Raw genomic sequence first — 27,062 nt, forward strand, 5'->3', positions numbered from 1 at the left:
CATGGACTCACCCCATGGACAAACCCCAAGTGTCCTACCTGAGTGTGTACGGTCATGTTACTATGGAGAGAGATGTGAGCAAACCCAGGTCAAGACAGTCCCTGGTCTCTCTTTTCCTCTAACGTTTACATAACCCACATGACAGTGGTTTACTTCTCAATCCACCTAAGTCTGGAGACTTGGAGACAGTGAAGAAATCCACAGATGGAGGTGGCAAGACAGCTGTGAGGCTGCTGGAGGGCCAGGGGCCACTGGCCTAAGTCACGAGCAGACAGAAAGTTCCCCAGGACTCTTATATTTAGAGCGTTTCATGCTTCTCAGAGAACACAAGAAAAAAATGAAAATAACTGGTGGAGGGAGGGGAGGAGGGAGGAACGGAGAGGTTTCCCAAGATACCAGAATGTACTGTAAAGGAACATTTAAAACTGGTATGAGACTGGCATGGAAATTTGGATGAATCAGTGGAAGAGCACAGAAACTAGAGGAAAGGACCAAAACAAATCTAACATATTTCTCAAAGATCTGAGAGAAGTTAGTAACTTGAATAACTGGTTTTAAAGTAACTAACTGACCATTTGAGAAAAAAAAAGTCAGATCCCTTCTCCATACAATACATACTTTTACACGTAAAACTGCAAATGGGGTAAAAATTCAAGTACAGGGGTTCCCTGGTGGCGCAGTGGTTGAGAGTCCACCTGCCGATGCAGGGGACACGGGTTCATGCCCCGGTCCGGGAAGATCCCACATGCCGCGGAGCGGCTGGGCCCGTGAGCCATGGCCGCTGAGCCTGCGTATCCAGAGCCTGTGCTCCGCAATGGGAGAGGCTGCAACAGTGAGAGGCCCATATACTGCAAAAAAAAAAAAAAAATTCAAGTACAAAAAATGAAAACACAGAAATACTGTAAGGAAATTAAAATAGTCACTTAGGGGCTTCCCTGGTGGTGCAGTGGTTGAGAATCCGCCTGCCAATGCAGGGGACACGGGTTCAATCCCTGGTCCGGGAAGATCCCACATGCCACAGAGCAACTAAGCCCGTGCGCCACAACTAGTGACCCTGTGCTCCAGAGCCCGCGAGCCACAACTACTGAGCCCACGTGCCGCAACTACTGAAGCCCGTGCGCCTAGAACCCGAGCTCCACAATGAGAGAAGCCACCGCAATGAGAAGCCCACGCACTGTAACGAAGAGTAGCCCCCGCTCGCCACAACTAGAGAAAGCCTGCGCACAGCAACAAAGACCCAACACAGCCATAACTAAATAAATAAAATAAATATTTTTTTAATTAAAAGAAATAAAATAGTCACTTATAATATATTGGTATTGAATGGACTTCCTATGATGGAGGTAAAAACCACAAAGGAAAAGGATCAGAAGATATGCCTACATGAAAAATATAAATTTATCTACATCTTAAAAAAAATGAAAAAATTAATCAAACAAGATAAAAGTATTTCCCACATGTGATAAATTTATCTTAGTAGAGAAATTATAAGATAAAGATGAACATAGGAACAACGGCAGAATAAACTTCCATAAAGGATAAGAAACAAACCTTGAAGTGCTAAAAGATAAATAGCAAGAAAACACAATGAGAGCATTTTTCACCAAACTGGAAATTTAAAAAAATGTGTGGCTGGGAGTTCAGTCATTAAAGGTAACCAGCAGTCATTAAAGGTAACTACTGATGCCAGTCACTAGAGGGAAGCAGAGGATGCTACCAGCATCCAGACATATACGAAACGCCCGTCTGTGTGAGAAGGTACCCTGTGCAAGCAAGTATTTTTTAAAGTTATGTTTCATGGGTTCCAGGCCCTAATCTCCAAACAATGCAATAAAAAATGTTAAATGCTTAATATCATGAAGAAATGAATTCATACAGGTCCTCTTAGGGTGACCTAAGAAAAAATACCAGTTATGCAGATAATGAGGATGTACATCCACTCTTGCCTATCTGTCCAGTCCTGAGGATACGTGTCCACCATGATACAGCCACAGAGAACCAAACAAATGAGGGAGTGTATGTAAAGTGTTTGTGCCTGACATATAGTAATGGATTGATAAATGTTACTTAGAGTAAAAATGCAACAGTGTATGCTGAATATTCTGGAATGAGCATTGGAAGAGGGTATTTTAAAATGCTGCTCAGATCACAGACAAGAAAGATGACTTAGTGAAAGCGACATATTGCATAGACAATATGTAAAAGGCACTAACGAGGGATTTTAAAATCTCTTGATTTTCAAGGAATGATTATTACTGACAAATGGAGTCAATTTCACTAAAAGATGACAAAATTTCATTCGACATTCCATAAAAATCTTTTTAACGTAAAAAAAACAGAGTAAGAATGTTAACAAGTGTGGGACAACACAGTGTTGATAATATGAATCAAAGATGCTAAAATACACAGGAATAAAGAATTTCTATACTCTGCACAGATAAGCTTCCTTTTTGGCAAGGAAACTGGACCACAAGAGACATGTAAATGCAAATGTTCTCTCTCACATTCTCTCAAACACACACACACACACACACACACACACACACACGAATACGCAAACACGAGTACTTCACATAAGGCTCAAGTCACAGACATTTTTCTCTCTCTCCTATGTTTGAATACTTGAAAACATGTTAAACGACAAAACGCCAGAACTAGTAAAAGAAATAACTAAGGGACTTCCCTGGTGGTGCACTGGTTAAGAATCCGCCTGCCAATGCAGGGAACACAGGTTCGATCCCTGGTCCAGGAAGATCCCACATGCTGCGGAGCAAATAAGCCCGTGCACCACAACTACTGAGCCTGCGCTCTAGAGCCCACGAGCCACTACTGAAGCCTGCGAGCCTAGAGCCCGTGCTCCACAACAAGAGAAGCCACCGCAATGAGAAGTCCCCGCTCGCCCACCGCAACTAGAGAAAGCCCGCGTGCAGCAATGAAGACCCAATGCAGCCAAAAATAAATAAATAAAAATAAATAAATTTATTAAAAAATAAAAAGAAATAACTAAGATATACTGGAAAACAATCATCACGAGCTGTATGAAGGACCCAGCAGCACAAAATTAATTCAAGTTTCATTTCTAAATATCAAGTTCCATGTTAGCTTTAGGTTTAAATTTGGGAAATACACTAATAGTGGTTGACATAACTTAGCCCTGCTGAGATCCGGCGGCTGATGAAAACACAAATAAACGAAGACTTCTGAATTGATCCTATCTGCTAGAATACTGACTGCATGAGCTCTTTAAAAAGCTTAGTTCAGGACTTATCCATATTTGAATCTCATCAAGTTATCACGGTACCCAACACATAGTGGGTACTTAGTAAATATCTGTGGAAATGAATTGTGAACTAGCCATGTGGATGATTACAAACAAGGTACACAATCTATACATGACTCCCTAGCAACAAGGGAAAAAAACAGCATTGTTTCCAAGAAGCCAAAAGTAGAATGGCCACACAATTCCAACTCTTCGCAAGAGCTGCCCAGAAGTAGGAAAATCTACGTTATTTCCCTTCCTTGCCTCTGCCTCTGGTGCTGTTCACGAGGAGACAATGAACAGCAGAAGCAGTCATAAAGAGAAAGGAAGGAAGCTAGCAGCAACAGGCATGGAAAACTCCCACGCAAGAAAGGCAGCTTATCAGGCAATGAAATAAAGAGCAAACTAAAAATCCTTCGGTGCTCACTAAGGTCATATGCCAGAGTTAAAATATCCTCTGCTTCCAAACACAGCACCTTCAAGTCGTTAGCATATTTAACAGTGGAAGTGGCTTTCCTTTTCAAAAGAAAAAAATAACAACACAGAACATTTTCTCAATTTATTTCTACAAGAACGTGCTTGAGAACTCTAAATATAAAAAGTTCACATGCTGTAAAATGATACAACAAACTACAATAAATCACAGAAAGCAATCAATGCCATTCCAAAAATAAATTTTAAACTACACTCAATAATAAGCATACACATGCACTTTCTATATACTAAGTTTTACTTATCAGTCATTTACATCAGAATAACCAGCCACAAAGCAATGTGCCACAGCTGAAAGAACACTGAATTTGAGGTCAGAGGGTCCAGGTTCAAATACGAACTCTGCCAAGAAGGATGGCAACTTCGGGCAAATTATTTAGCATGAGTTTCAGGCTTCTCATTGTCACTGGAGACCACACCAGCCACCCCTGGGCGGTGGTTATGTGAATGAGCACAGGGAAAGTGCTCTGACACACACGGAAGTCCAAAAGAGCAGCTGTCGCTACCGACATCTATCTACATGGGAAATGTCCATTTCTCAGATCACAGGCAATGAGGACCGATTTTTTTTAAAAACGTGAATTTTCACTTGCATTTGAATTGAAACCACTGAAATTGTTTTTAGAGTATTTTGAATTCAAATATTACAGAATTGTAAAAGACATACACCAGTCTGTCTTCCTCATCATTTTATACTATTTTAGGTGAAAATGACATAAAGTCAGCCACTTTAAGGTAAATGATTCTCAGCACTTAGTACATTCACAGTATTGTGCAACCAACTCTATCAAGTTCCAAAACGTGTTCATCACCACAGAAGAACCTCATACCCATTAAGCAGCTGCCGTTCCCTACTCCCCCAGGCCACGGCAACCACAATCTGCATTCTTTATCTATTAACTTACCTCTTCTGCATATTTCAAAATAATGACGTCATACAATATATGACCTTTAGTGTCTGGCTTCTCTTACAAAGCATAGTATTTTCAGGGTTCATTCACATTGTATCATGTATCAGCATTTCAGTAACTGTTACAGCTAAATAATATCCCAATATCCCGATGTATGAAGAGACCATAATTTGTTTATCCATCCACCCACTGATGGACATCTGGACCGTCATCACCACCTTTTGGCAATTGTATACAGTGCAGTGATAACATGGGTATATGTGTATTTGTGTTTGAGTTCCTATTTTTAATTCTAAATTTATCTGGGAATATCTTAATTTCGCCTTCATTTTTGAGTGACAGTTTTACTAGCATAGAATTTTCTGTTGACGGTTTCTCCTTTCCCAATTTTAAAAACATCACCCCACTTCCCCCTGGCCTCTAAGGTTTCTGATGAGAAGTCTGCAGATGGCTCCTCACCTCACTGAGGACCCCCTCCCTGCATGTGCTAAGCCGCCTCTCTTGCCGTTTGCAGGGTGTGCTCTTGGTCCTGGGGTTTCAACTGTTTGACGGTAATGTGTCTTAGTGTGGATCTCTGCATTTATCCTTCTGGGGTTCAGTGCACTTCCTGAATGTGTAGATTTGCGTCTTTTCTCAAATTCGGGGAGTTAATGGCCATTATCCTTTCAAGTATTCTCTCTGTGCTCTCTCTCTCCTCTCCTTCTGAGATGCCCATCACGTGTACCTTAGTACACTTGATGCTACCCCACAAGTCTCTTAGGATCTGTTTATTTTTCTTCATTCTACTTCTTGCTCCTCAGACTGGATAATTTCAAGTGATCTAGGTTCAAGTTCACTGATTCTTTCTTCTGCCAGCTCAAATCTGCTACTGAAACTCTCTAGTGAGTTTCTCTCTTCATCTACTGTACTTTTCAGCACCAGAATTTCTTGCTTCTTTTTTTAAAACTTACATACCTTTACTGATATTCTCCGTTTGTTAACATCTCATTCTGGTATCTTTTAGCAATTTGTCCATTGTTTGCCTTAGTTTCCTGAGCATATCTGAGGCGGATGACGTGGTGTTTGTCTAGTAAGTCCAATGTCTGGGCTTCCTCAGAGACAGTTTTTGTTAATTTCTTCTGTGAATGGGCTACACTGTCTTTGCATGCTTTGTAATTTTTTGTGGAAAACTAGACATTTTGAGTATTATAAGCTGGTAACCCAGGAAATGAGCTATCTCCCCCGTCTTCTGGATTTGTTTTGCTGCTTGGTATATGCTATAGCCATGCATATTTAGTGACGTTTCTAAACTATTTTTGTGAAGCATGTATTCTTTGTCACATATGGTGACAAAGAGGGGAGAGGGAAGGAGGGAGGGAAGACGACAGAAAGGAAGAACAGCCTCTTCCGCCTTTGCAGACTGTGGCTCTGTGCTGGGCACCCTGTCGCTTAGTCCGGCTGTTTATAGCTCTGCCTCAGCCTTCACTTCCGCCTGTCCTGAGCCAAGAAACTGGTCAGAAGCAAAAGACCTTCTCAGGCCTTTTCTGAGCTTGCATCCGGCTCTGGCCTTGAATGTAGCTTTCAAAATTCCCCGAGCAAACAGGGGCACTTTGGATTCTCTCGCATCTTTTCCTGCCTGGAAGTGACACTCTCGTGTGTGAACCCCAACTAATCTTTGCCCGGCGACTCCGGCTGTACCCGAGTCTGACACAAGGAGAAACGCCTGCAGCTTTTCAGCCTTCCTGCCCTGAACTCCAAGTTAGGTGAAAGACAGGCGAGTGAACTGGGTCAGTCCTTCAAGTAGCCCCCAGACAGGTTAGACAGACAGACACAAAGCTTTGCAAGCTCGTCCTGCTCTGTGCCCTCCAGGGCCGGGTCCAGAGCCCAGACTGGGAACATGGCTGCTGCTATCTTCCCGGCGGTTGTCATGACACGGAGGGGGTGGAGCAAAGGCAGGTGAAAATATTAAAAGGCTTTCCTACGATTTTTAGGAGGCCTCTTCCTGGATGCTGTAAAGTTTGACTGTTTCCAGAGTTTTGACGAAGTTAGCTCTGCCACGTTCTGCTTGATTTGTGGAGCTGCGTACTCTGTCATTTTTGCTGACATCACCGCACCATTTATTTGTGAATGATACAATTAGTGCCCAGAAACAAATCTCTGCTCAGCCCAAATTCCACAATACAAAACAATTTAAAACATAAGCCAGGACCTATACTGTATTCCAAAATAGACAAACCAAAGTTACACCTAATTTACCTGGCCATTCTGAGGACTCTTTTCCCCAAAGCTAAAGCTTACCTTATTTTCTACAACACACCTTTCCTCTACCATGCCAATACTTTATGCATTAAAGCTTTTTAATAATTAATTTTTCAATTCAATTGAGAAAGAACAGTCTTTTCAACAAATGATACTGGGGCAACTTGGTGTTCACATGCAAAAGGATGAGAAGCCACATCACATACAAAATACAAAATGAAAATGGGTCACAGACCTGAATGTAAGAGCTAAAACTATAAAACCCCTAGAAGAAAATACAGAAGTAAATCGTTGTAACTTTGGGTTGCAAACTGTTCCTTAGATACAACCCCAAAACATAAGCGACAAAAAGAAAAAAACAGATGAACTCGGACTCATGAAAATTAAAAACTTTTGTGTATCAGGGGACACCATCAAGAAAGAAAAAATACAACCCACAGAATGAGACAATACAGTTCCAAATCACATATATCTAACATGGGACTTAAATCCAGAATATAGAAAGAACTCCTACAGCTCAACAATTAAAACAGATAACTCAGTTTAAAAGCAGGCAAAGAATGTGAATAAACATTTCTCCAGAGAAGATATACTAATGGCCAGAAAGCACAGGAAAAGACATTTAACATCATTAGTCATTAGGGAAATGCAAACCGAAGCCACAGTGAGATACCACTTCACACCCACTAGGATGGCTACAGTCAAAAAGAGAGACAAGTGTTGTTGAAGATGTGGAGAAACTGGAACCCTCTCACATTGCTGGTGGAAACGTAAAACGGTGCAGCCAATTACGAAAATAGTTTGGCAATTCCTCAAAAACATTACCGTGCAATCCAGTAATTTCATGCCTAGGTATATATACAAAAGAAATAAAAACAATGTTCACACAAAACTTGTACACAAATGTTCACAGCAGCATTATTTATAATGGCCTAAAAGTGGAAACAACCCAAATGTCCATCCATATGATGTATCATACAGTAGAATATCGCCTGGCAACAAGACGCTAAGTACTGGTATGTGCTGCAACATGAATGCACCTTTAAAACATGATGCCAAGTGTCAGGAGACAGTGACAACAGGCCACACGCTCCCTGACTCCATTTACAGGAAATGCTTAGAACAGGCAAATCCATAGAGATGGAAAGTAGATCAGTAGTTGCCTGGGGCTGGAGTGGGACAGGGAAGCGGCAAGAATGGGAAATGCCTGCTAACAGATACCCAGAGCTTCTTTCTAGAATGCTAAAAACGTTCTGAAATCAGATGGTGGTGACGGTTTCAGAACTCTGTGACTATACCCAAAACTACTGAACTGTATATTTTAAATGGATGAATTTTATGTTATGTGAAAAATACTCCAATAAAGCATAAAAACACTTTTTGGACAATTAAAAAATAATAATAGTTCATTGTACAAATGTCCATGTATAAACAGAAGACATAAACTCCACTCTACACTTCTCCATTTTTAAACAGGCTCTGAGTCATTATGAATATCCATTTAGTTTTTCACTGTCACTTTCTACTGTCATCACGCTTACCTGTAATACCTTCACCCACTCTCTCCCTAATACATTGCTTCTTTTCTACAATGGACTGAAAAACCAAATAAACAACTCTCAAGAACATAAACTGGGCGAGGGTTAAAGCCTTAAATGAACGTTACAGGGGGATCGGCGCACATCAGTTACCACTTTGGACCATGACATTTGTTTCAGCTGCTCAAAGCCCTCTTCCTTAAGTATAGTTCAAGGCCAAGATACCAGATGTCTGACCTTAATGACTGTGTTTAAAATATAAAGCAAAGAGAGACTTTAGAGGAAGTGATAGCTACCCTTCACAGACAGTGTACACACCAGTTGAGTTTCACGTGTCTCTAGGACACGTGCATTATATACAAACTGTAACAGCCACTCTAAAACTATTAATATTTATGTATATGTATGTGTGCATGCATTTAAGGGCTTGTGTATATATTAATATTCATAAACACATACATCCAAGCATCTAGAGAATGAATAAAAAGCTACCCTGAAATTATATGCATTATATTATTATAAGAAAATTAGACAACACACAATCACATAATACTATTTTCAGTAACAAAATTAAGACATGTTTTCTTACATTTATGTTAATTCTAAAATGATGATTATATTAAACAATGATAAACTGAATTAAAAGTATCTTGCTCACCTCTTACTGTAAGCTTGCTGTATAGTTGTGAATTCACTTCCTTGTCTCGCTGAAAACGCCGAAATTCATCAATTGCTTCCCTCATGATAGTAACAGCCAAGACAAACCCCTTTAAACAAAATAAAGTATTTGAGAAAACTGGACTTCTACAAAAAGGGAAAATTCTTTTACTGTTTAGCTTTACTTTTTTTCGTTCAATTTATATTAGTTGTAAAATATACAATAAATGAAAAAAAAGACAAAAAGTAACAAACACTACAAAAGGAACATAGTAATGCATCGTGAAAGATTTACAATTCTTACTATACCCCAGAAAACTTAAAAAATTCACACCTTAATATATACTTCAAGCTAAACATCAGAAAATATTTAATAACCCAAAGAAAAAGAAATTAATCTTCAATAAACCCATGAATTATATTTAGAACACTCAGGCATTCAAATATCACATTAACAAAGACTGACATAAAAATCTTACAATACGTGCACTTAAATCTTTCTGATAGAATAAAAGCATTTAGGAACACAAAACAATTCCCATATATGACACTTACACATCAACTTCCTTACATCATGCATTACCATGCAAATGCATTTGAGAGCACAGGTATGGCCATAGTGCTCTTTTTCTCTCATTTTGTTAAGCAAAAACCTGAACAGATGAGTTTGGTGCTATCGAAATAAAACTTCTGTATGCTTGTAATCTATTGTGAAATCCGTTACTAACACATGGCTAACGTCCATCTTTTTTAAAGGCTACATATGTATTTTCTGACACACAATACAAGAATATTCTTCAAGTCAAGTTCCCTATGATTAAAGAGAGACCTCTTCAGTAGGCTTCATTTTAATGACAAACATGCTCCAGCGTACCATGTAAATTACACAACACTGGATGAATTTCCACTGAAAGTACAATAATCTCTTATTCCAGGTTTATTGTTTTTGGTTTTTTTGAATTAAAAGAACACCTTTGTTTATTGACACTGAAATTTAAATTTTATATAATTTTTATATGCCATAGCATATTATTCTGCTTTTGATGCTTTTCAAACATTGAAAGTTTAAAAACCATTCTTAGCTTTCAGGCTGTACAAAACAGAGGGAGGTCCACATTTGGCCCATGGTTTGCCATCCCTGCTTTTATTTATTTATTTTTAATTTAATTAACTAATTTATTTACTTATGGCTGCGTTGGGTCTTCGTTGCTGCGCGGGCTTTCTCTAGTTGCGGCGAGCAGGGGCTACTCTTCATTGTGGTGCGCGGGCTTCTCATTGCGGTGGCCTCTCTTGTTGCAGAGCATGGGCTCTAGGTGTGCGGCCTTCAGTAGTTGTGGCATGCGGGCTCAGCAGTTGTGGCTCGTGGGCTCTAGAGTGCAGACTCAGTAGTTGTGGCGCACGGGCTTAGTTGCTCCGCGGCATGTGGCATCTTCCCGGACAAGGGCTCGAACCCGTGTCCCCTGCATTGGCAGGCGGATTCTTAACCGCTGCGCCACCAGGGAAGTCCGCCATCCCACTTTTATTGTTTTATATATTTTTAATTAATTTTTATTGGAATACAGTTGATTTATAATGTCGTATTAGTTTCTACCGTACAGCAAAGTGAATCAGCTCTACATAGGTTTTTTTCTGTCTAACCAATAGGCTAAAGTACGTAGGCCTCTGGAGAATGTTTCTTGTGTTTACTGAAGTGCAGTCCTCTTCAAGCAGTTGTGCCTGAAGGCTGGTGTGAGGCTCCAGGCTCAGTGCACACGGCCCAGTTCTCCACTCACCCAGTAGCCTTCAGTCTTGACGTTCATGGTACAGGCACCACCAGTAAGCAGCGTCACTACTGCTGTCTGACTCTCAGTGTCATCACGGATCCCCACCTGCTGACTGTGCTTCCCAGCACGCCTGAGGCCTACACCACTCTCAGCAGTGATGTGGGAGCCTGGCCCAGGCCCCCTTGGTTCTCACGGCCACCATCACTACTGGGCCAGCCTCCCGCCTCCAGCCTCATCCCCCTCAAAGTCATCCCTCCACACAGTTCCCAAAGTATCTTCTGCAATATAAATTTGACAAATATGTGGCAAAATCCTCCTCCAGGGATGGGCCCCAGCAATTCACTGCCTGAAACCTCAACGGTCCCCGCTGTTTACGCTCCTTCACTAAAGCACAGCCTTAAGGACAGACCTCTCGCCTCGTGGCCCACTCAGTGCCGCCTTCATCCTCCAACGCCAGGACACTATCAGCAGTCTCCTGCAACAGCATGGCGCCTCCCATCCGGTCTTTGCCAGTGTCTTTCCAGTGGCTGCTAAAAGCACTATTTTAAGAAGTGTTCCAGAGCTACTCTTGGAATCATAAAGAGAAGCCGTGAACAGCAGTTGCTGGTGGGCCCCACCCACAGAGAGGAAGGCAGGCACGGCACGTGCCAGGGCTTTGCCATCACCGCCTGAAGACAGCTGGCGATGGGCAGCGTGACCCTCACGTAGCAGGACCTTTAGCACACATTTTTTTTTAGTAACAGTTTTGTTGAGATTAATTCACATACCTTAAAATGCTTTTAAAGCATGCACGTCACTTGTTTAGTTTATTTACAGAGCTGTACCTCCATCACCACCATCGAGTTCTAGAGCATATTTATTTATTTATTTTATCACCCCCAAAAGAAACCCCAACAGCAACCAGCCCCCATTCCCCCTCCGGTCCCCGCCCTGGAAACCACTAATCTACCTTCCGTCTCTGTGGATCTGCCTATTACGGGTGATTCGGTAACCTCGACGTTTAGCTTCCTGACAACGGCCAAACTGTTTTCTAAAGCGATTACACCAATTTTCATGTGTTTATTGCCCATGTGTATATCTTCTTTGGAGAAATGTTAATTCAGAACCTACACCCACTTTATAACTGGGTCAACGTATCTTTTAGTTGTTAAGCTGGAAGAGCCCTTTACATCATTCTGCATACAAGTGCCTTGTCAAATATGTGACCTACAAATCTGATGTTACAAACACTTTCTCCCACTCTGGGTTACCGTTGTACTTTCTTGACGCTGTCCTCTGATGCACAAAAGTTTTTAGTTTTGATGAAGTCCAACTTACTCAAGTTTTTTCTCTTATCACTTGGGCTCTTAGTGTCCAAGATCACAAAGATTTACTTCCATGCTTTCTTCTAGGAGTCCTACAGTTTCAGCTTCATTTAGGTCTACGATCCATTTTAAGTGACGTTTTGTGTATGCTATGGTAGGGGTCCAACTTCATTCCCTCCCACATGCTGTCCAAACGTCCCAGCACCATCTGTTGGAGACTACTCTTTCTCCATTGAACCGTCTTGGTACCTTGCTGAAAATCCATTTGTCATAAATGTTTATGTCTGGACTCACCATTGTATCCTTTGATCTACATACCTATCCTTCTGCCAGTACCACATTCTCTTGATTACTACAGCTCTGTAAGAAGTTTCAAAATGGGGAAGTATGAGTCCTACGACTTTGATCTACTTTTCTAGGTTGTTTTGGCTACCCTGGGACCCTTCCGTTGTTGCATGAATTTTAGAATCAGCTTGTCAATGCCTGCAAAAGAAGCCAAATGGGATTTTGATTCGGGTTGCGCTGAATCTGTAGATCAGTTTGGAGAGTCCTGTCATTGTAATACTAAGTCTTTCAATTCTTGAACATGAGACGACTTTCCATTTACTTATATCTTAATTTTTTTCAAAAATGTTTTATAGTTTTTGATATGCACTTTAGCTAAATCTATTCCTTTTTTTCCTTTTTGATGCTGTTATAAACAGAATTGTTATCCTAATTCCATTTTCAGATGATCACTGCTAGTGTGTAGAAATACAAATGATTTTTGTATATTTATCTTGTACCCTACGGCTCACTAACTTGTTCCAATATTTTTGTGTGTGCATGGATTCCTTAGATTTTCCTATATACAAGATCATGCCATCTGCGAATAGAGACAGATAGCTTTTCTTCTTTTCCATCTAGATGCCTCCTATTTCTTTTTCTTGCCTAACTGCACTATTCATTTTACCTTCAATAAAATGTTGAATGGAAACAGTGGGAGTAGCCATCTTTGTCTTGCTGCTGACCTTAGGGGGAAGCATCCAGTCTTTTACCATTAAAAGTATGTTAGCTGTGCAAAGTACAAAATTTTAAGAACAAGAGAGCTTTCTACATTATGACCAAGTATCTCCATACTAGAGGGAAGTATGTGCTCTAGGGACAAACGGCCAGCCTCTCCAAAGCTGGTGACTTGCCATGACAAAGCAGGGATGAAATAAAGTGGTCGTCAAAGCAACTATTAGTTGGGGGCAGAGAAGTACTCTTATCTTGAATGCAAATTCATCATTTTATTAGAGCTAGGGTTAGCAAAGGTAAGACAAAAATAAAATAAAATAAAAGCATCAAATATCAAAACCATTAGCTTTAAGAAATTTAGTATTATCAAAAGCCTTAAAATTTATACACATATTAACCAAGCAGCTTCACTTCTAGAAACTTAGCCTAAAGAAAAAAATAAAATAAAATCAAGGATCCCAGCACTGAATATGAAAAAAATGGAAACCTGAGAGTCCAAATAAGAAATTTATGATACTCTATATGATGAAATATTTTATTTCCCTAATTCAAAGATGCTGTTGATTTTAAGATACATCATTATTGGGACTTCCCTGGTGGCGCAGTGGTTAAGAATCTGCCTGCTAATGCAGGGGACACAGGTTCAAGCCCTGGTCCAGGAAGATCCCACATGCCATGGAGCGACTAAGTCCATGTGCCACAACTACTGAGCCCGCGTGCCACAACTACTGAAGCCCCCGTGCCTAGAGCCTGTGCTCCGCAACAAGAGAAGCCACTGCAAGGAGAAGCCCGCGCACCGCAACAAAGACTTGACCCTGCTCACCACAAGTACAGAAAGTCCGTGCGCAGTAACAAAGACCCAACACAGCCAAAAATAAATAAATAGATAGATAGATAGATAGATTTATTTAAAAAAAAATACATCATTATTAATTTAGTAACAGTCCTGGTGGGAAGACAATATCACTTTAAATACATAAACCGTTTATAAGTCACAATTTCAGTAACATGAAAAATATGCATCTATGAATCCAAAAACTACAGTTCTATGCAGCCACTCTCGTGTAGGAGAATATTTACGGTTACAGCCTCATGTGATGGTGTGGAAGTAATTCCTTAAAACTCTACCTGTGACTGACTCACCTTGAGAGACAAGAGGAGAATGCGTGTCAGGAATGCTTCATTTATACAATGAAGACAGTATTTTTAAAGAAGCGCTTTCTATCAGACAGCATATCAGAATCACTCAGACAACTGTTTGCAACACAGATTTGCTCAGGCCCTACCTAAAATATGTACCTTTACCTCTAATCTCCAGGGAACTGACCCCCTCCCCCACCCCGACATACAAATGGTATTTAAACTCTCCAGATGAATCTAATTTTTACCCTTTAAACCTACAGCTTAAAGACAGCAAAATTTAACTATGAATTTATTAAGTTTATAAACCACAAAAACTGTGCTAGTTCCTAGTGCTCCTAAGAACTCAAGGAGTGAAAGCAAGCTGCCTCTTCTAATGTGATAATATTAGAGAAGATGCACCAAAGAGGGGCAGGTCCCAACTTCTAAAAACAGGAGTTCAACACCCCTAAGAGGACGCAGAGTCCCGGTCACAGGCAAGGACTACTGACAGCTCTAAGCTGCCCCAGGCCTCACTCCAAGTCTAAGGTTCCTCTGGATACATAATAGATGGGTAGGACCAGAAACAGCCAAGAGGGGTCCCTCCCACACCGTCATGCCCACCTCTAGCACATATATTCTGAGAAGACGCCCAGTGACCAGCCTAGGAACATAAAACAGATCAAAGGAAAGGCAAGCTGATGCCACCATTTCCTTCTTGACCACTGGAGTTACAACCAATGGGCCTCTACCTTTCAAGTTTACATCTTCTGAGGTTAAGACCTCAGAAGAGGTCTGGGCTCATAACAGATGGGTGGTTTAGGGAAGATGTGGATACACAAGTCTCCTGCAGGAGCAGCTGGGCCTGCCCATGACCTCAGCACCAACCAGGTCAGAGATGTCGGCTACAGCACTGCTACCCAGAAAAACCAAAACTGCACACAAGAGGGTCACAGTGACATGCTGTCCCCCAGAATCAACAGCACTGGTGCATCAGCACTGATGACAAGAATATCTCGCATGGCCTGTCCACAGCCTGTGATGAAATCTTACATCACAAAGTGGGATTCTTTTCTATTTCTCCATATAACCCAGGAACCATATGGAGTGAGTGTCAAAACAATATATAATTTAGTAAAGAGAAAAAAGATTTTATTATGTTACCACATCAGTTTACCTTTGAGGGATTATTATATGCCAGACACTCCTACATATTTTAAATGAATTACCTTTTAAATGTCACAAAAACCTTAGAAGACGTGTACTTTTAGCTCTAACTCACAAATAAGGAAACTGAAATACAAAAAGAAAAAGTAACTCAGTCAGGGTCACAAAGTTCATGTAAACAGTGGTTGTCTCTGGATGGCAGGATTCCAAATGATTGATTTTGTTTTCTCCTTTTCATACTTTGCCCACACCTCCAATTCACAGAGACACTCACAAGAAAGGGTGGATAGAAGGAAGGATTTTAAAATCAGACTGAAAATCAGAGTCCCCCCCAGACTGATTTCCAACCTACACAGCCTGTCTGGTTTCCAATTATGTATTAACAGAGCACCAGGAAGATATTTTATATGGAAGATGTACAGATTAAAAATCCGTATTTTCTTTATCTAAAAATCTTTGTATGGATAGATCTACTCCACCTTATTAATTTTGACAGAAGCATCACAACCCATTTTGTTACTCTGATTACAGCAGCTTTGCCTTGAAGAAGTGTTCTGAAATCTGAACAGTATGAAAGGTAATATTCATTCTGATACAATGTAATGAAATCACTTATTTTCAGTTTACTCTTCCTATTATATAACAAAATATAACAGAAATTAGTTCAGACCTGAAGCCAGTAAACAACACTGCCAGGAGTAATTGAAATATAAAGATTATTAATTAAGCTATCACTGTTTCCAGAAACATCCTAATTTTAGATAGAGAACAGAGGGATTAAGTTTGCATTAACTTGTTTTCTTTAAAATGAGTGGACATCAGACATAAGACTTCATAATCACCAGCTTTAAGATTTTTTATGCTTCACTGGCAGGTTTTTGGCTAGGAGAAAACTGCAAATGCTAACTGATTCCTCTTTTGGGCAACTTATAGAACCTTAGAGTGCAAGCAGAGAAAAGATGTCAAAAGCTTCAATGTGTATACGAAGATCCCTGCTCTTCTAGGCCCTGGGATGGGACAGGGTAAGATACACAGGCACAGAAAGAACAAGGGCTTAGGAAGAAATCAAGAGTACTTCCCTTGGTAAAGAAAAAAAAAAAAACATACACATATATATTTTAGATTTAGTTTAAAGGTTCTTTAACTTTGCCCAGATAAATAAAAAAGAGCTTCTACAGATAGTATCTAAATTTTCAAAAATTTAAAAGGTGTTCTGAGGTGAGTTTGGATCAAAGAACCAATATACCCTAAGTCAGCTTCGTGGATTCAAAAGTGAGCCCAATGCGCACATCAACTTTGTGAGATTCTTGCCAAATCAAAGGTTAAAATGCATATAAAAAGTGCAAGCAAAGATACTAACAAACCTTCATTATGTGTTTTCTGAGAAGAGGCGTCACCTCTGGCTGCTGCCAAACCGAGGAGCAGAGGGAAGGGTGGGAACCCAGGTCTGAGGGTGTGGCGGCCAGCAGAGCGGAGCAGGGGAGCGCTCGCCCGCCCGCCTGCCCGCGTGTCGAGGCCCTGCCCGAATGGAAGCAGGGGAGGGGCTTTTCTCTGCTCTCTGGAGCACGAACACATAATCACAGCAGAATAATGGTCCCCTTATGTGGATACTGAGGTTCGTACTGAGGTATTTATCTAAATATAATAAAGTTTATTTCTCATGTCAAAAAAAAATGATAAAGTACTTCAAAAAACCTGAGAATGAATTCAAGTTAAAGGACCTAAAATCCAAGCTAGAACTGGAAATGAGCTCTCGTTAGAGAACAGAGAAACTAGAGAGGCCCATGTATGCTGTGCACTCAGTCCAAGCCTGGCCAACAAGGTCAATCTGTGAACAGATAACACTGAATTCTTCGAAAAGAATCCATCAAAATAGAACATTTTCTTTGGTTAAAAGCTAGTTAAATCAGAGTTAAAAAGGCCAGAGACAAAAGCAAGATACAAATGAATATATTTTACTTCAGATTTTTAAGAAGAATTTGTGTTCTCAGATACTCATTGTTTGAGTTAAAATTAATTTAACCCAAGGTAGAAAATACTATTTAAATGGTAAATACTGCTAGGAATAGAAAATAGGGGCTAGAAATAAACACATGAAAACCATAAATAAGTTTGTGTTTTCAGCATTAGCAAGTATATTTTCTATGTTAAAATTTCTGTAATGCTAGACTGCTTTTATTAGAAAATGGACAAAATAAACAGCACTTTTAAGGAGGGCACATACAGCCTACAGAATTTCTGGCACAAGTGTGTAAGGAATAACACACAATTCGACTGATCGTGCAGCAGTCTGTAACTGAGAACAATTAGAAACAACCTAAAAGTCTCCTTTCCCAAGAGGATGGACAAATCAATTGTGATACATTCACACAATGGAATACTTTAGAGAAGTGCAAAACGAAGGAACTAGATATGTGTGTCCACGTGGGTCAATTTTATAAATCAATGTAAAGTCAAAAAAGCATGTTACAAAAGGATACTTAGAGCAAGACAAATGTTACATAGAATTTTTAAAGCATGCCAAAACAGTGCATCTTGTTTTAAAAATACAAACATAAGTAGCAAAATTATTAAGAGATACACAGCAATGTAATTCAGAATAGAGGTTACCTCCAATGAGAAGAAAAGTGAGAGAAAAGAAAGAAGGAAAAGTCACCTATGTTCTCTCTCCATGGCTGTGTGGCTTGAAAATCAACTTTTAAAACTGTGGTGTAAGCGTCAGTGTTCTCCCTAGTGTGACATATGCAACACACAGACACACGCCCCTATCCTATTCAGGATGAAATCTGAGCGCCCACCGCCCCTCCAGGCCCCCTTCCCACCAGAGTTGCACGTCCACACACTCCAGGGCGTCCAGACCTTGTGCAACTACTGTGCCCTCTGCCTGCAACACCTGCTCTCCACACGGCCCACTCACTCCCTCCTATCGTCCAGATGTCGTCAAATGCCACCCCAACAAAGGCGACTTCCTTAGCCACCCTATTAAAATAACCCGGTCATTCTCTACCCCCATATCCTGCTTTACATTTTCGGCTTCACGGCTTCATGGCAGGCTTCCTGGCATGACGGATCATTTAAATTGTCTTTCTCCCCCAGAATATAAGCTCTATTAGGACAGGGTTTGTCTTATTCACAATTGAATCAACACTGCTTTCACTAGTGCTGGACACAAACGAACTCAGTGGGGGCTGATCAAAGAATTGTGTATTTCATTCCATACATATTTTAACCCACTTTTCCCCATTTTTCTAATATGTACACCTTCAGTGTTATTAAATACTTTTTCTAAACATCATTTTCAAAGGTACACAGTAGCACAGTATTCCAACAATGCATGGCATAAAGCACAGTTAAACAATCCAGTTAGACATTTGACTTTTCAAATAGTTTTGTCATCAAGAATAATAGGGCTTCCCTGGTGGCACACTGGTTAAGAATCCGCCTGCCAATGAAGGGGATACGGGTCCGAGACCTGGTCTGAGAAGATCCCACGTGCCACGGAGCAATTAAGCCCCTGCGCCGCAACTACTGAGTCTGCGCTCTAGAGCCCGCGAGCCACAACTACTGAGCCCACACGCCTAAAGCCTGTGCTCTTCAATAAGAGAAGCCACCACAATGAGAAGCCCGCGCACCTGCAAGGAAGAGTGGCCCCAGCTCACCACAACTAGAGAAAGCCCGCGCACAGCAACAAAGACCCAACTCAGCCATAAATAAATAAACAAACAAATAAATATTTTTAAAAAGAATAATAATAGACATTAGTAAAGACATTCTTTAGACTCTATGACTGATCATTATTGGTTTAAGATAAATTCCTCAAATAAAAACGCTGAATCCATTTATAAGGTATTTTATATATATTTCCAAACTATCCTCCAAAAAAAGGCTGTACAGATTTATGTTTACACAACAGTGGATGAGAATCACAGCTTCACATCATCAGCACCAATGTCTCTGTCGATCTGGCGAATACAATAAGTGGAAAAGGTATCCATTTATTCAGTAATTTTGTATCTAGATTACACATAAGTTGCTTTCATTGCTCAGACCCACGCCACCCTAAAGTCTACGTGAACAGGAACCGGAGAGGGACTTAAACTTACCCCCGCTTCCAGCCCTCCTGCCGCACCTGAAAGCACAGCCTCAGAGGCGGCAGGGCTGCACGAAGCAGAACAGATCAACTGGAGAGCATATGGCTCCGATCTCCAGTTCTGAGGGCGGGAAACCTGAGCACTGCCCTGCTCCCTCGCTACAGGAATCATCTCACTCACCATGTTTTCTTGCCCAGATCACACTGGTGATCTGCCCAGGAGGGAGCACACCAAAGGGAGCAGTACCCGCTTCTAGGTGAAAAGAAGGAAGGAGACATACCTCTTACCTCTGTAAACTGAAAAGCAATGAAAACTATCTGCAAACAGTATAAAACTATCAAGATAGCATGTTTGAGATGGAAATATTCAATGACAAACATCATTTGCCTTTCCAAAAATGTCACACCCCAAACTGTCAACCAGCGGCTGCCAGACTTCACTGAGATGCTTCAGAACTGTCGCCATCAGGCAGAGGGAAAAGCTGCCCATCCGTCAGGATGTCAGAGGTGCTGGGCAGACTTGCACAGGCCCGCCCCATCTCTCCCAAAAGCTCCTCCAGTACGGGGCAGCGGGGCTGGGGACACACAGCTGCCACCCTAGGGCCCGACAGAACGCCCAGCCCCACCAGCAAAGGTGCTCTGTAGCTTCTCCAGCCAACCTAGCGCCGCACGCTGCCCTCACACTCCTGTGAAACCTTGTAACAAAAGTTCAGTGACACACAGCAACATATCACATTTTAAAAATACGATTGATTTATCTTTTAAACATCTCCACTCTTAAAGCTATATTTTAAATACTTAATAATTTCACATAATTTCAAAAATCTTTTCTTTTTACCAGAGGAGCCCAGTAGGTGTAGAGATAGCCTATTTTCAATGCTGGCACAAACTGTGAGCAGGATACTACCAGAAAATAGAGATTCAAGAAAAACTTGAATTGTTCATATAAAACCTAAAAAGAAAAAGAAAAAATTAACATAATCTCTTCAAGGAAAATCTTTCATATCTTAATTAAATAATTAAAATCAACATAATATCTAACTGTATTTCCATCAAACAGTGAAAACATGCCCTGAGTCACAATACATTAATTTTGACAATGGCTTTCCAATAACTAAATCACAAAAAAGAGCTAAGGTTACCCCAAATTATATTTAAAATAAACTGAAAAAAAAAAGACAATTAGAACTTTCAGCTATGTTAAGTGTCCTCTAAAAGTTTCTTATTTTCTTGCATGTAATTTTCCAGGTTCCCACACTCATCTTCTATAAATCTTTACATGCACACCAAATGAGACAGCAAAACCTTCCCAATGTTATTAAGTCAGTTAATATAGATATACAAATGTATCTCTTCATATCAACTCAGAAAATCTTATGGAAAAGTGGTGTTAACCTTGTATTTATGAAATGGTAAACAATAAAACATGATAGCCACGTTTTCTGGATGTGGACATCTAGGTAGCTTTACAAAGATCGAGTGAACAAGCAAACCATGTACAGGTACGACTTCACACACACAAAAAAAACCTACTTTAATCTCCTGTATTTACTTCCCTCAAAGTATAAGAAATGATAAAATATAAAAATATGTAAATTACAGACCAATTTTCAGGAAGACAGCTACCTGCATATTCTTTATATGATAGCTGATATACAGTAGCTGACCTTCAACACTACAATTACAATGAAACTTACAGACTTGCAAACTGCAGATCAAAATCTCCTGGGATGCCATTTTCTAATACAACGTGGAAGGCACAGAAATTTTCACAAGGGCAGAGCAATGCGTTAAGTACTTACTGTTGACTTAAAGAGTCTGGAACCACAGTTTTTATATAATGAAGTTATACACATCATCACACAGTTATGTGTATGACTAAAAACATCAGTTACATCAATGACACATTTATATTCATAATCATGTTCAACTGCTGTCTAAAAATGTTTTGAATCATTTCATAAATTAATCTTAGCAGGAGAGAAAACTCTTTTTCCTCAGTGATTTCTTTCAAATCTCAGTTAGCATAGATTATATCTACTAGCAATTCAGAAATTGCCATTCGTGCTAAAAATGGCATAGAATTCCTACTGTGCAATTACCAAATGTTTCTAAAATACTACGTTTTAGATGAAAAGACTAATTTAAGAGACAACCTAAGAAAAAAGTCATTCCCACGGTAACAGCTGTACAGACACATCAACAGGTCTCTTCTGGACAGCCGTCCTGGTAGCCAAGTGAACTCACTCGGATCAAAACTAAGCTGCCCGATCCACCTTAAACCACTGCAATCAAGACGTGATTGTCTGCTGAGTGAACTTCTGGAGGGCTTTAGGAAAATGTACAACACTTAGCCAACGTGGGAGTATTTAATAATTTAAACCTAAGGAGAAAACAGTAGCTTCATTCAATAAAGATGAGAATATTTATCTGCCTGAAAGCAAGTTTACACTTTATTGTCCTAACAAAAGATCAGTCTTTTAATTATGAAGCCATTAGTTTTGTGTGTTTTAATAAAGGAGCATATTAGACATCAAGCATCTGACAACTATTGGACGGATGGGGGTGGTGAGGGCTGATCAATGCCCAATATAAAGTCAGCATGGTTATTTAAATAAAAACATGAAAGATAAAGCAGCCCTCATTTCACATAATCAAGAGGGGTTTTTGCAAAATAGCGTAAGAGCTAATACCTAGAACATATCAAAAACTTTGATACTGGAAACATAAATCAGTCCCAGCTTTCTTTTGCCTTTAGAAAGATAAATAAATCTGTCTATTAAAATAGGGAATGATGCACAAAAGGTAAAAATAATTCCACTAATCTAAATACATATAATCGCAGTTTTATAATTTAAGCCACAAATATCACTGGCAACAAAAAAAGTAGTAAATATTTAAACTTCAGAATTTAAATTTAGCATAATACCTAATTAAAGATAACTACTGACATAACAATACAACAAGGCCTGAAATTTACAATGTGAAGTAGAAAAGAAATCTATAAATGCTTATAGATATTTTGTTATGGAGTCATGTTTGTGTAAAAAGTTATTTTACTTTCATTGTGACAGCCTCGGCAGGCTTTAAACATTAGATACATTCCACTTTTCCTACCAAACAAATTCCCAGCCAAACAAAATTTATGACTTATTTTCTGATAATTTTATTTAGCTTTACTCGATTATTTCTACAATAATATAAATGTGATGTTTATCTAGAATTGAAGGCAATAATCAAACTATAAACTTTCTTGAGTTGACCCCTTATCATGTGGCTATTACAAATGCATATGAATTACTTAACAATTATTTGAGACACCCATGGTTCCAAAGCAAAAGGACTCTGATTTGGATACGACAGAATTAATGAGAGAAAAAAATGAAAACAAAGTTAGCAATCTCTGATATGCAGCCCGTTTTCAAGAATTTAACAATCTTACCCCAGGTATAAAGGTAAATACATTGTATTTCTGATTTTTTATAGAATTTCTGGGATGTTTTTCTTCACACTTTTCCGGATATCCAAGCCACACTGTACGAGCTTTCAATTCTTTCTTTCTTTGACAAATATTTATCAGCCAATCACAGCAACTGCATGAAACAAAAGATACATATTGCGTATGCTTTTTCAAAAGTTTTTGAATTAATTCTACATATCCAGAGCCAATACTGATTGTTTCTGTATTTACCAGACACCAATAGCATATCTACTGTTAATCTGTAAGGGTTTTCTTAAAACAGGTCAGCTATGCTAATTTAAATTTGATACGAAGATACTGAAGGAGCTTGAATAAGTGTGCAATGACTCCTAGAACCTCAGGGAAATTATCCTCCCCGTTTAGACCCTCTTACTGGCAAAATAAAACCATTAACATTCTGAAGCAGTCAATGCTTTACATGCTGAGAAAAGAATCGCCATATGTTATCGGTAATTCTCAGTACACCACTTGGTGATTCAGTGATAAAGGCTCTCAGATGTCAATTAACTAGGATGTGACCCACCCCCTTGTCTTAAGTAGTCACTTTTTTCCTCCTTTAAGTGATCGCGTTAATATAAAACTAAGACGTATGGCTCAATTCAGTATTTAGAAAGGATACCAATGTTTAATGGACTATTCTAATGGCTTAAAAGCTTGACTGTATTTCCATGTGGCTACCTTCATCTATGCAATGAAGATTTTAATCTAAATCTACCCTGCTCCAACCCTGCTCAGGGTTCCAGGAGCACAAACTCTTCTCCTTCCTGGACATCCAAACCACCATATTTGAATAGAGAGTATAAAGTTTCTAGTGGGATAACTTTTCTTAAAGTACTTCAGAAAATGATGAAAAGGTATCAAATTCACCTCTATTAAGCATAAAATAATCCTGAATTTAAAATTCAGTATTAACAATTCAGTTTAATTAAAATTTCCAAAATGCAGAGAAAGACTCCGAGAGGTTTAATAAGGGAAGGGAAGTTATTAAACGTCATCTTCTGAACGTAGCCAAGGCTAGAACTGCAAGCCAGAAGGATAAGGCGGAAATTCCTAACTTCACTTGGGACAAAGCAAGCTCAAGAGTTAACCTGAAATCCTGCAGGATAATGACAGCCTTAGAAGGTGTGACTATAAGATGAGGCTGACCCCTCAGGACTATGTGTCAAATTCACTGCATGTCTTTCTTCCCTTTAACACACTCAGATGTGTTACTTCATAAATCACCCACAGCAGCACCCTGTATGAGAGAATACATTATGTGTTTAAACTGAAATCAGTATATCCCTACTAAGTATCCACCCAGTTCTTGGCTGTGCTCAGAAAACCTTCATCCTGGAAGGACAGGGCTTTGCCCTTTGAAAGCTGCCGAGTCCTCCTGGCGTGGGCACAGCTCATCGCCCGCAGGAGTGTCAGGCTCTGCCGTCCTGAGGAGCTACCCCATGGGGGGTCCAGGAACGCCAAATGCATACCAAGCAGATCAGCTCTAAAACATTCTCCGCACCCCGTCTTCTGCTTCAATTGGAGCAAAGAAGACCCAACTATCCAAGAGCAGAAATTTCTTATCACTGCTTGCCATCACGTTTTAAAAAATAAATCAGAACGGAGAGCATCTCCACGCATAAAGCATACTTTTAAATCCCCAACAGTTATAAATCACAGTATTACTAAACGATTTAAGACTGTCAAAATAAGTATTCCCATCCTTACTGTTTGTTGGTGGGGGAAAGGGGACTGGTCAAGTAGATCTCAGTCAATATTGGTAATATTTTATCTTGTTTATGCTTGTATGAGACAAAAATTAAATAAGGCTTCAAATAAAATATAATAAGCTTCAATCTACTATTTCTCACCTTCCTGTTGCTTTTACAGTAGGACCTGGATTGCCTCCAGCCCAAGCTCCCTCACCAACACCCAAACGGAACCAAATTGCCGGACCCGCGCCTCTCCTTGGGGCACCTCCCCGCAGCCGGGAGGGAGGGAGGGAGGGCACACACCGCCCACCTCTGTCCAGTTACAACACCAACTCCTCGTCTCGGACCCCCGCAACCACACTCACAGACGACAAACTCCCACACGGTACACAAGGGAAAACCAGAGGCCACAGAGGTCAGTGAGCGATGTACGCGCAACAGCTGGGCAGGGCTGACGCACAGCCCGGACCTCAGTCCCCACTCAACCCCGTGTTCCTCCTGCCGCGAGGACAACAGGCAGGCCGGCGCCTGCTCATCTTCACAGACGGCCTGTGCTTAGCACAGCACACAGTACGGCAGCCATTCAACAGATGATGGAAATAAATGAAAAACGCATGAGCAGGCTACAGGGCTCCATGGGAAAAATGTGGACTTTAAGGTCGTGCTTTTGGAAACAACTCCCAGCAAGTGGCACTGGGGTGGTCCCCTGGTCTAAGTCTTTGTTTCCTCATCCGCAGAAGCGCTGATGAGGTTACAGGTGACATGCTCTGAGCTCCTGGCACAACGCCTGCCACAGGGGAAGCACTCAGAGCTCTGCTGTCACTGTGCTGCCTCTCGCTGTCACATTCAGAATGTCTCCAAACTTATAACACTAATTGGCACAAAAAGTTACTGTCCAATAAAGCATCCATTGGCCACATGTGGCTATTTTAGTGGGAATTAATTAATGTTAAGTAAAATAAAAAGTCCAGTTCCTCAGTCACCCTATCCACCTTTCAAGGACTCAACAGCCACCTTGTCCAGTGGCTACCATATTGGACGTCACAGATCTAGTATATTCTCAGCATCCCAGGGAAGCTCTGGAGCAGGGCTGGTACACACAAAGCACTCTTCAGGCAAGCACGACAGCTAGGACAGCAGTCCTCATGTGTGCACACTTCCTTCAGCATTTCAAATACAGCAAAACCCCTCCAGGAATGTATTCAGATATGAATTTTTCTCCTGAAACACATAATTATCTAATCTAATGGTTTAATGTGCAAAAGTCAGACAAGTCTTAAGATGAAACGGAGGATAGCCAAAGCTCAGTGTTTGAAAAAATATAAATAAAACTTAGGAAATGTGGATTTTCCAGAGTTTAGGCTGGTATCGACATATTGTACATGCAAAAAGCTCTATAAATGCAAAACCACTGTCTTCATCACATGACACTGTAAACATTCGCTAGAATAAAAACCTCAACATCTACACCACTGTCAGCAGCACATGAAACTAACATCCCATTAACTTTCAAAGCCCCATACTCTAGAAACTAAATTAAATATGAGGGGCTAAAAACACATATTCAACAGTTCAGTTTTTCTCTATAACACTGTATAGAAAAAACTAAGATTCCTAGACTTCCAAAATGTAATTAAATTATTCATAACACTTTGCTACTACTATTACCAAATTAAAATCTTATTATTATTTCTTCATGCAAAGACAGAATGAAGCAGTGGTTAGGGAGCCACTATTAAACCACCCGCTATTCCACAATATTAAATGAATACACAGTCTCGAAGTTTTAAAAGCCTGGGGCTCTGCCAGCATTGCCACTGGATTATGCAGACAGAAAATATGACCAGAAAGAGAAGACAAACCCCCCACATAAAGAAAATACTTGTAACCAAAAAAATACGTGTAAGTAAGCCTTATAGAGCTGTAGAGCTAAGGGAGAAAGTAAAACTATGGGCAATTTTTGAAGGCAAAGTAATAAGAGTAAAACATACTGGTAAATACCGGTAAGTGAGAAGGAGATGCAGAGGAGTCCCCGGAAGAAAGAAACCGGAAGCTTTACCCAGGAACATTTCTATGCGCACTGCACGTTTCCTCAGTTACTCAGTATTCAGAAGACACTTTCCCATTTATATGTAAATCGCCTCACACTGTCAAGGCAAATTGAAACTAAATCCAATAGTGTACAAACTATACTTTTTTCTTAAAACATTTTAGGATTAGTAAGTTTTTGCAAATGCCTCTACAATCGAAGTAGTACTCCAATACTCAACAAAGCACATCTTTATATACCAAGATCCTGTCTTGTAAAATTTTAAGGGGCCATAATTAAATAACTTCCAAAATTTAGAAAGCC

At 40.1% G+C, this 27,062-nt stretch overlaps 1 protein-coding gene across 5 annotated transcripts in view; it reads right to left on the reverse strand.

The window, feature by feature from the left end:
* ATP9B (ATPase phospholipid transporting 9B (putative)) overlaps positions 1 to 27,062 on the reverse strand; it is a 217,405-nt gene that overhangs the window by 171,630 nt on the left and 18,713 nt on the right. For all 5 annotated transcript variants that reach the window (XR_010932969.1, XM_067698791.1, XM_067698793.1 and 2 more), the window contains exons 3-5: positions 22,980 to 23,130; positions 20,376 to 20,489; positions 9,097 to 9,205 (exon numbers count right to left, since the gene is read on the reverse strand). Coding sequence is in view for 4 of the 5 variants with exons in the window: in XM_067698791.1 (XP_067554892.1) it covers positions 9,097 to 9,205; positions 20,376 to 20,489; positions 22,980 to 23,130 (374 nt within the window). In the remaining variant the exon portion in view is untranslated. The remainder of the gene's footprint in view (positions 1 to 9,096; positions 9,206 to 20,375; positions 20,490 to 22,979; positions 23,131 to 27,062) is intronic.

The sequence above is a fragment of the Pseudorca crassidens genome, chromosome 12 (genome assembly GCF_039906515.1).
Source record: "Pseudorca crassidens isolate mPseCra1 chromosome 12, mPseCra1.hap1, whole genome shotgun sequence".
Lineage (NCBI taxonomy): Eukaryota > Metazoa > Chordata > Mammalia > Artiodactyla > Delphinidae > Pseudorca > Pseudorca crassidens.